This window comes from Ceratotherium simum, chromosome 20 (assembly GCF_057802395.1).
Source record: "Ceratotherium simum simum isolate JZ-2026a chromosome 20, ASM5780239v1, whole genome shotgun sequence".
NCBI classification, from domain to species: Eukaryota; Metazoa; Chordata; class Mammalia; order Perissodactyla; family Rhinocerotidae; genus Ceratotherium; species Ceratotherium simum.
In genome coordinates, this window is record NC_141919.1 from 4,321,820 (window position 1) to 4,331,731 (window position 9,912).

General features: G+C 40.8%; 1 protein-coding gene across 1 annotated transcript; it reads left to right on the forward strand.

Annotated features, from left to right (window-relative positions):
- Positions 1-3,467: 3,467 nt before the first annotated feature.
- Positions 3,468-9,583, forward strand: C20H9orf153 (chromosome 20 C9orf153 homolog; the record flags this gene model as incomplete). The annotated part of the gene is made up of 2 exons (XM_087444845.1): positions 3,468-4,005; positions 8,162-9,583. Coding segments are annotated over 2 exons (762 nt in total), but the record flags the coding sequence as incomplete, so codon positions are not given.
- Positions 9,584-9,912: the final 329 nt, after the last annotated feature.

The following is a 9,912-nucleotide window of genomic DNA, read 5'->3' on the forward strand; positions in this document are numbered from 1 at the left end:
ACAGAGAAGTTATTTCCCCAACGAAGGAAAGGAAGGAGGGAGAATATTCCACCAGAGTTATGTGGAGGATCAAATATGCCACCCTGGGTAGGAGAGAGAGAGAGCTACCATTAGATGAGCACAGAGCAGTTGGGTATGAATGCAAACGGAGAAGAGGATACACCCAAGGGAGTTTCTGTGAGGTGGCCTAGCCCTTCGTAAAGTTAGAATTTACTGCAAGAATTTCCAGGAATAACCAAAGCTGAATAGATGTGCTGAAGAGCCCCTGCAAGGGCTCCTCAAGCTGCACGAATCTGTAAGAGGCCCATTGGCTATATTTTCATGACTTCTCTAGGAACACTCTCCATGAGAGGTTGGATTAAAGGGTTAATTCAAGTTTAGGCATTGGCTTGGCTCAAGCAAAGGGCCTAGGGTGACAGTATGTTAGTGAAGCCAGCGTTAAAGTAGACAAAAGCATCTTTGTCTAATGTTCTGTTTTAGCGTTCAGAATCCTGACCCTTCAATGAGAGAGATGTCCTCAGTAGTAGTTCAGCAAAGAGAATCAGCAAGAATCTATACTTCTTGAGCCCCACTCCCTACTGTCAATCTCATTGTAAGGAAATGAGTACAAATTTCTTAGATATTGCTTTGAATATATGTATATAGAGTTGCAAGATGGGCTGCTGAAGTTGGGACTCACTTATCTGGGTCGGCACCACTGACTAAAGTTCAGCGTGTGTGTGTGGTGGGAGGTTACATCTAGCCTTTTTCTAAGGCGAGGAGAGGAGAGAGAAATTTCTTGTCTATTGGTAACGGGAGAAGGCAGCCCTCCAGTGGTAGACGACACCACTGGAAGACACAGTCATGGCTGACCAGTAGACACTGAGGTTTTAGATGAAACAGTTTAGGAATATTTTACTTTGCAGGAACTATTGAAGGAAAGCACAATCAAGTCTTATTTTAACTGGTTGAGGATAGACATGTCTGCAAAGTCACTGCCCAAATGTAGGAAAGGGGGTGGACGTGCTGCATTCAGTTGTTTTTTTTCTCCTATATATTGATATGGTGGACTCAGTAGTGACAATAATATATTTGGGTAGTGACAATAATATATTTGGATATATTATGTATCTTAAAATAAATAGTAAGATAGATAGCCCAGAATGACTATATATTCAAATATATGTATATACAAATATATATATTCATTCTAGATTTTTCTACTTTGCTTGAGAAGGAGAAAGAACCTAATTGTTTTTGCTTCATCTCAAAATTCAAATGAATGTTTTTGGTTCATCTCTGACACTCAGCCCAGTTACGGCAGTGCCAGTCAGGATATGGTGGTGCCCAAGAAGATATTTTCCCTCGTACATTCCCCTACCTACCAACAAAGATTTCACTGGAATAAATTACACCAAGAATGTGAAGTATTGTAGGGTTTACCTGTTATTTATTGCCATATAACAGTCCACTCAAAACTTACTTTCTGGAAACAACCATAATTCATTATTTGCCATAATTTTGGAGTTGGCTGGCTCATCTGGGCGGTTCTTCTCCATTTGGGATCATCTGGAGTCCTTATGCAGCTGTAGTCATCTGGAGGGTCGAATGGGGTGAGGTGATCCAAGATGGCCTCATTTACATATCTTGTGGTTGGTGCTGGCTCTCGAGTCCACATGGTCTCTCCAGAAGGGCAGCTGGACCTCTTTACATGGTGGCTCAGGTTTCCAAGAGTGTGAAGTTAAGCTGCAAAGCTGCTTAATGCCTAGGCTCTGGCATTCACACAACGTCCCGTACGCTTCATGCTGTCAATCAAAGGCAAGAATAAGGCCAGCCTAGAGTCAAATGTGGAAGCAGACTTAACTGCCACTTACTGATGGGACCAATTATAAAGATTTGGTGGCCAATTATAAAGATTTTAATCTCTCACAAATGGATTAAACAAAATTCCATCTGTAAAATGCCTATGCATGTATCTGGCCCAAAGCAAATTATTTCAAAACATTAATTGTTGCTGTTGTTATTATTAGCCTTTTTCTTCTGAATAAAAATTACTTTTCCTGGGTAAGGAAGCAGGTGGGTTTGTCTTTAGATCAACCAAAAGTTGATCAAAATAGGTAAGACAAAAAAATTAAACAATCCATATAGGATTCTTTGAACTAGTATTAAATGCCTGAACATACATGTCAAGTAAGAATTTGAGGTGTTTCAGAGAAAATATTTGGTTGAAACATGATTAATTGGGCAGACCTAGAGTAAAGAGAAAACAAAAATAAAAGTGGTATAGAATTTAAAAAGTGTCCCACTTACAAAGTTCTGAAGATTTGAAAGTTTTACTCCTCCCTTTGTATTTTATCTGATTTGTGATCTTTCATTTCATCTCTCTTATATTGCTTTTTTAGGAATTAGAGAATAAAATCACAGCACAACGCTCCTCAAGAGAGACACTGAGCCAACTAAAGATAGTATGGCGGCAGAGTCTCCCAGATGTTCGGTATGGACTTATAATTCTGTAATACTGTACACAGGAAACTTTACATTCGAGAATTGTAAAAATTCAAACTATTGAATACCTGGTGATATACCCGGGGGCCCAGAAGGAACACAAACAGTTTGCTTCAGTGCCTTACTCTTTTGTCACAGCAAAATGCAGTTCTCCCACGGGCAGGTGAGCACGAGTGCTAAACTGTTTTCCTGATAACCGTAATATGTGTGAACAAGCCATTCGCCAACATTAGCCCACTTCCTATTTGTTGATCTTGCAGTAGAACCGCCTAGGATTGAAGGGAATCTGCACTGGGCTAAGAGACCCAAGTTTGGGCTCTCACTTTGGCCCCTTTTTCCATCCAATTTAATGGCCGAAGAAGCCTCTTAGCAATAATGGGATTAGTAGGCAGGATGCTCTAGAAAATAAAATTTTATTCCTTCAGTACAGGACTTTAGATAGAGAAGGGTACTCAGAAACGTTTGTTATCTTTTCTGCCAACAGCTATTCCCAATCGCTTCACAAATGTAACTATTTGCATTGGTAAAATATTCCAGTGAATAAGGACTATAATTGCAGCTTCTTTTGCACTGCATTCCTGAACATTCCGAACCCTTTGGACACTAGGATGAAGCTTTGATATCTAGATTGTCTGGCTCCCTTTCTTCCTTAAAAGAAATGTAGCCTTACTCAAAACAAAGGTCCCAACCCCCCACAGCTCTCTCTCCATGGTCACTCACAGAATTTTAGAGTTGGAAAGATCTTAAAGACTTCAGAGTGAGTCTAAAGGGCTCACTTTATAACGGAAGGTTTAAGTGATGTGTCTAAATAATATCTCTTTTTGGGAAGGAATCTGAGATTTGACCCTCTGCTCTCTGTTTCACATTGCCACTATTGACTGGGTTTAGTTAGGCAAAGATATCTGCCAAAATTAGATGCTTCTGTTTTCAAGGTTATTCATTATCCTATTTGTTCTAGGGTTTGTGCATCTGCCAGATGATTACATTTTCATCAATCTCATGACTTCCCACTTTTTTTCCCACAGCTGCCAGAATTGTATGCACTTCTAAAGAATTTTAATAAGGAGAGCAAGAAATCAAATCTCCTAAAAATTCACGGTATTTCACCTAGGGAAGCACAGAAAATACTTAGTCAAAACCTGAATGCCATGTCATTCCCCAGCGGAACTGACGTGAGAGGAGAAGCCCCCCAACCTGCTCGCCTCTGCGAGGCGGTTAGAAGAGAAGACGAGCAGCGTGAGTCTCTGATTGAGCTCCTGCACCGCAGCCTGCTGACCAGCTCCCTCTCCCCGCTGGAGCGGCTCACCGGACCCCAGCTCAGGCTCTCCCGCGGTGGGATCCCTCCTCCCGCGCACGCTTTTCCTCATGAGATTCTCATCCATCACTCCAGCGCCTCGCTGCTCACCATACGGAAGAAGAGTCAGAGCAGCAAGATAGTATGCAGGTTGGGCATTTCCCAAGTCACGCCAGAAAAGTTTATCTTTGAAGATAGAGTTTCTAAATACTTATTAGCTGATTCAGGTAATCTACACAGATGAGGCCATGTGGGAAAAAATATGTGGAAATCTTACTGCAAAATTTACCTAGATTTCTAGAGCCAAAATAGTCAAATATTGACCAAGGGGAATCTTGCAGTTCTGGGATTCGTGGCTGAAGCGCTTTCTGACTACAGTGCCTTGAGAACTAGAGAACAGAGAACCAAACATTCCAGGGTCTCATCTCAGATCCATTCCTGAAAAGGTATATTATTTAGACATGGCACTTAAACTTACCTTTATAAAATGAGCCAGTTAAACTTGGACTCTCAAGCACTAGTAACTATTTTGTTCTCATTTCATGAAGTTAGTCAAGTATTTACTGAATAATGGCTTATCTTTCTTACGTGTCTTGGCTTTACTTCAATTGAGGGGTTTTTTAGATTTTTTTTCATGACCTGTACCCTTTCCTTATTGTTACATCTCTACAAATGACAGGAGGAAATTCCCTTCATTTCTGATTCTTTAATAGGGAGATACACATAAAAGGCCAAAGACCATACAGAGAAAGTCAAAAATATATAAATGATGCTAATGAGAAGGGAGTGTCTTATTCTTAAAATCTCAATTTTCCTTTTGTATTTTGAAGGAAGTAATATTTGGTCATTCTCTGTAGCTATAAAAAAATAGATTAGGGGGCCAGCTAGGTAGCATAGTGGTTGGGTTCATGCGGTCCACTTCAGTGGCCCTGGGTTTGTGGGTTCCGATCCTGGGTGCGGACCTACACACCATTCATCAAGCTATGCTGTGGCAGGCGTCCTACATACAAAATAGAGGAAGATGGGCACAGATGTTAGCTCAGGGACAATATTCTTTACCAAAAAAAAAAAAAAAAGTTTGGAGGCCGGCCCACAGGGAGTAGTGATTAAGTTTGCACTCTCTCCACTTTGGCAGCCCGGGTCATGGGTTCGGATCCTGGGCACAGACCTACACCAGTCGACAGCCATGCTGTGGCAGTGACCCACATGCAAAAAATAAAGGAAAGATTGGCACAGATGTTAGCTCATCCGTTAGGGTGAATCTTCCTCAAGCAAAAAAAAAAAAAAAGTAGATTAAAACAATGCTATAAAATATTTGAGCCCCTCTGAAGTAGGTTTTTGACTCAAGACCATTTGCACAGCAAATATTTTGACACCAACATTTTTATATTAAAAGTAGTGGTAGAGGAAGTCGGCCCCATGGTGCAGTGGTTAAGTTCGCGTGCTCCACTTCAGCAGCCCAGGGTTCACAGGTTCGGATCCCGGGCATGGACATACACACTGCTCATCAAGCCATGCTGTGGCTGCGTCCCACATACAAAATAGAGGAAGACTGGCACAGATGTTAGCTCAGGGCCAATCTTCCTCACACACACACACACACAAAAGTTGTGGGAGAGACAGAAGGACCAAATTTAAAGGAATAGATTGATTACTGTGATCATATTTGGTTCAAGATGCTGGAAGAATCTTTGCTGTAACTCCCTACATGGATGTCTTGACAAAGCCTAATGCAGGTTTCAAATTCCTTTGATAGACTCTTGACGTGTTTTGCAGCCCAGGGAGTAGAAATTAGGGCAATTGTAGGAATGGCCTAGATAATCCACAAATGTACACAGGTAAAGTCTGAGACCAGGGAGGAAAAAGCATAGAAAGTGTCGAGAATCAACACGAAGAACTGGCAAAAAGCCAGTGGTATGTGGATTTTGTGTGTGGCTTTTGAAGAAGTGCTGAAGGCTTTGGATGTTTGATGGGTCTTGAACATTTATGGCTTTGCCCAACCACAAGGCCCAAATTTTCCTTTCGTCTTAATGCATGGATTGCCTACTGTCTGCCCAACCCCCTCTCACATGCCCTCCCAGACTCTGTGTTGAAGTCTCTTCTCTGCCTCCATGACCTCATTTCATAAGATCCTGGAGGTAGAATTTCTGGGACATGTCCCGTCTATTCAAGGAATAAGCATAAAACCAGGTAGGCACCCATATGAGGAATATCCAGTAATTCCTTAGGTTTAATTGGTATTGCAACATTTCATCTTTTACTGTCATATATTGCCCAGTATGACTATCATTTATAGTAATGCTAGTGGGTCCCTAAAGTATTCTCAGTCCAGAGGAACTTTAGGACTCCTGATATACCAAAGAGTATTAGAGAACATATCCTTGCTAGCACCAAGCACTGCGGAAGGAAAAGGGAGTGGGTTCTGCCATTTTGTTCTTCTCCTGTCATATAAGCTTCTCTTGCTTAGGTAAAATCCTGTAGGACCATGTGGTTAGGAATGTGTTTGACCAAAAATAACAGAAAAACCAAATAAGGGTTATTTTTCTCATATAATTAGAAGTCTGGAGGTAGGCAGACAAGGGCTAGAGCAGTGCTTTTTGATGTCATCGAGGACCCAGGCTCCACCACCTTTTTGTATGTGGCCTTTGTCTTCATGCACAAAAGTTGTTTCCTTCACCTCCAGGTACTATGGCCACATTCCAGGCAGGAAAAGGGGGCAGGACAAAGGGTCACATTGGCCAGTTCTGTCCTCTTTAATAGGGAAGCAAAGATTCCTCAGAACACACCTCCTCAGGTGACTTCTCCCTACATCTTGTTGACCAGAATTGTGTCCAATAACCACCCCTTACTGTAAGGAAGGCTGGTGACTAGAGATCTTAGCTTTCCACCCTCTATGGTAGAGGAAGGCAGAAGAGGATTGTAATGGGTACAGAGTAGGCCAACCGATAGTGCTGCCACAGATCACAAGATACAGCTCTTTAGTAACCAGACATCAACTCCTTGGCCTTCTCTTGCCAAATATCCCTTTCCTTCCTTCTATCACCAGTTCTTGCTATGCCAGGTCTGCCAAGATCTTGTCAGACTCCCTGAATCTTGGCAGCAACCCTAGGGATAGGCTGTTTAACACAACGGCCTGATATGAACTCAGGGAACAGTCCCTGGCCCATCCCCTATTTCAGGCACGTACAGAATATATATAAAGACTTTCTACTGGGCAGACCCAGGGAAATCCAGACCCTTCCCAGGGATGGAGGCCTGACTGGGGCAGGGGCAGTATCTGGGCCATAGGTGAGCTGCTCAAATATCACCACACAAGGAGGATGGTGAAGTCGCTCATGAGAAATAGGCCAGCCTCCTGCTCTCCTGCTTCTCTGCTCTATCTGTTATTCTACTTGCACTCCTTACATTCATCTTGGCTCTTTGGCCTCTGGTTTAACGCTCAAGCCCCTGTCTTGGGCCTTGCTTTTTTTTTTTTTTTTTTTGGTGAGGAAGACTGGCCCTGAGCTAACATCTGTTGCCAATCTTCCTCTTTTTGCTTGAGGAAGATTCATCCTCAGCTAACATCTGTGCCAATCTTCCTCCATTTTGGACGAGGGACGCCACCACAGCATGGCTGCCGACAAGTGGTGTAGGTCCATGCGTGGGAACTGAACCTGGGCGGCCGAAGTGGAGCATGCCAAACCCTACCACTAGGCCACAGGGCCGGCCATCTTTTTTTTTTTTTTTTTTTGAAATTTACAATTTATTTAGTCTTGAAAGAAATTGAAGGGAAGGGAAAGGGAAATGGCTGCTGAGTAGGGAAATATACAGCATATCCTGGCTTGATTTTCCATGGTTCATTGGCTCCTCGGAGGGATTGCAACTACTAATGACAGTCTAAGCTGGTAGGTCCTGAAACAGTAGGGAAAGAAGCCAAATTCTAGCTAAGCCACTGCCCTTTTATACTCAGGGCTTACGCCACCATCTTGGAAGAAATGACACTAGCAGTCTGTGCACTTCTGATGAATCTTCCCCCTTGTTTTAACTACTCATTAGGATCCTTTTCTTTTCCCTGTTGACCTCAGTGCTCCATGGTTCTCTCCATTTGCCCATTATTAGTATCCAAGGACCAAATGAGACACTCCCTCTACCTGCTATGGCCCTGCAGTGTCCACTCCAACCCAGTTAGCCAGCCCCACCCGATTTCCTATTTGGAGGAGGGCTTGAGATGAGATGAACACCATAGGTTCTTCCTTAGTTTATAAAGCTTCAAAAACAGCTTTATACCAGAGGGAGAAGGAGACGCAAGTTCATCAAGGGTTTATTCTGTCCATGAAGCATTTCTGAATAACTGAAGATTAAATAACACCACGACGTGATTCTTGAAAATATGATTCTTTTCAGAAAAACAATTCTTGGATCTACGGGATCTGGAATGGAGATATTATAAGGGGATTGTGAAGTGGAAGCACACTATTTCAGATTCATCTATAGACATAAAATACAACAGTGAGAAGAGATTTGTAGAGAGCCAGGAGATGCCTGATGTTATTTTCCCCCCTCTAGTTCATAGGTCTTTGGTCATTTATCCTCAAGTTGATTATCCAAAAAATCTAACTTCTTCTTAAATGGAATAGGTAGTTTATTAAAATATCTGGGATGTAGATTTTGCTTTTGAGAGCATTAAATTTACGCATGAAAAATAAAGCAGCAGAAGCACCATGGAACATAGGAACTGAATCTGCACAATATGCATGTAAGGTCCAAAATTAAATCATTAACATGCAGTAAAAGATCCAAATTGATCTGCTAATATAAGACCTGGTTTGGACTTGTGAAATCCATCTGGACCAAGACTGAGGCAAATATAGGTCATGTGAAAAGAAAGGGTGCATATGAAGGAGAACTCTCAAGCAAGAATAGCTCTAAAAAAAAATTTAAGCACATAAAGAAGTCCATTATCATAAAAATAGTTGGTAAATTCAGCAAATGGAAGCATTAACATCTGAGGATGTAGAGATCAATATGTTAGCTGCTCAAAGACATGATGAAGGAAGTGGCATCTTTGGAACAAGAATAGGAAGATTTGGAAAAGAACAAACTGGAAATCTTGCACGTGAAAAATATAGCCATTGAAAATAAAATAATAATAATCCTCAATAAATTACCTCAATGGTATATTGGATATATCTGAAGAGAAAGGATTGAGTTGGAAGACAGAGCTGAGAGAGAAGCTTCTAGATCATAGCACAGTAAGATAAAGGAGGAAATTATGAAAAAAGTTAAGGGTAATGGAGAGTAGAATAAAAAGTTCAGAAATATATCCAATGGAAGTTGCAGAAAACAATAAGGAGAATGGAAAAGAGATGATTTTTGAAAATAAAATAAAATGATTGATAATTTTCCAGAATTAAGGAAACACATAAAACCCTGAATTGAAAAATCTCACTGAGTGATTAGCAAGAAAGTAAAAATAAATCTATATCTAGAAGCAAAACTGCGGAGGATTGAGCAAGAAAGTAAAATTAATCTACAAAAGAGAGAATATGGATTACATGCAAAGAAATGACAAATCGACAGTGGAACTTTCATTAACAATAGATGTCAGAAGGTGATGGTGTCATGTACTCAAAATGCTGAGGGAAAACAACTGTCAATCTGGAATTCTCTAACCAGCCAAATTCTCTTTAAAGAATTGAGTAAAATAAATACATTTTAAAACATATAAGAGCCAAAATTGTTTACTACCCACAATCCCTTACTGAAAAAATTGCAGTAAAGTATGTACTTTTAGCAAGAACCCAGAGGGAGTTCAAGAAATAATGAGCAATTAAATTATTAATAATATATATGCATGATTGTGTAGATATTAAAATATATTTCTGGATTCTATTTCCTAATATTTTATTCAGAAAATTTGCCTCTAAGTCAAATTATTCTATAGTTTCCATTTTTGCACTATTTTTTCAAATCAGATTTTGACTTCAGCATAGTGGATATCTTCAGCAGGAGATACTGTCTAGAAATGGGCATGAGGGAGATTTCTGGAGTGCTCATAATATTCTGATTTTTAATGTGTGCTCAAGTGTGTTCAGTCTGCAAAATTCCTCCAGCTATACACTTACTACTGTAAACTTTTCTTCATGCATGTTATA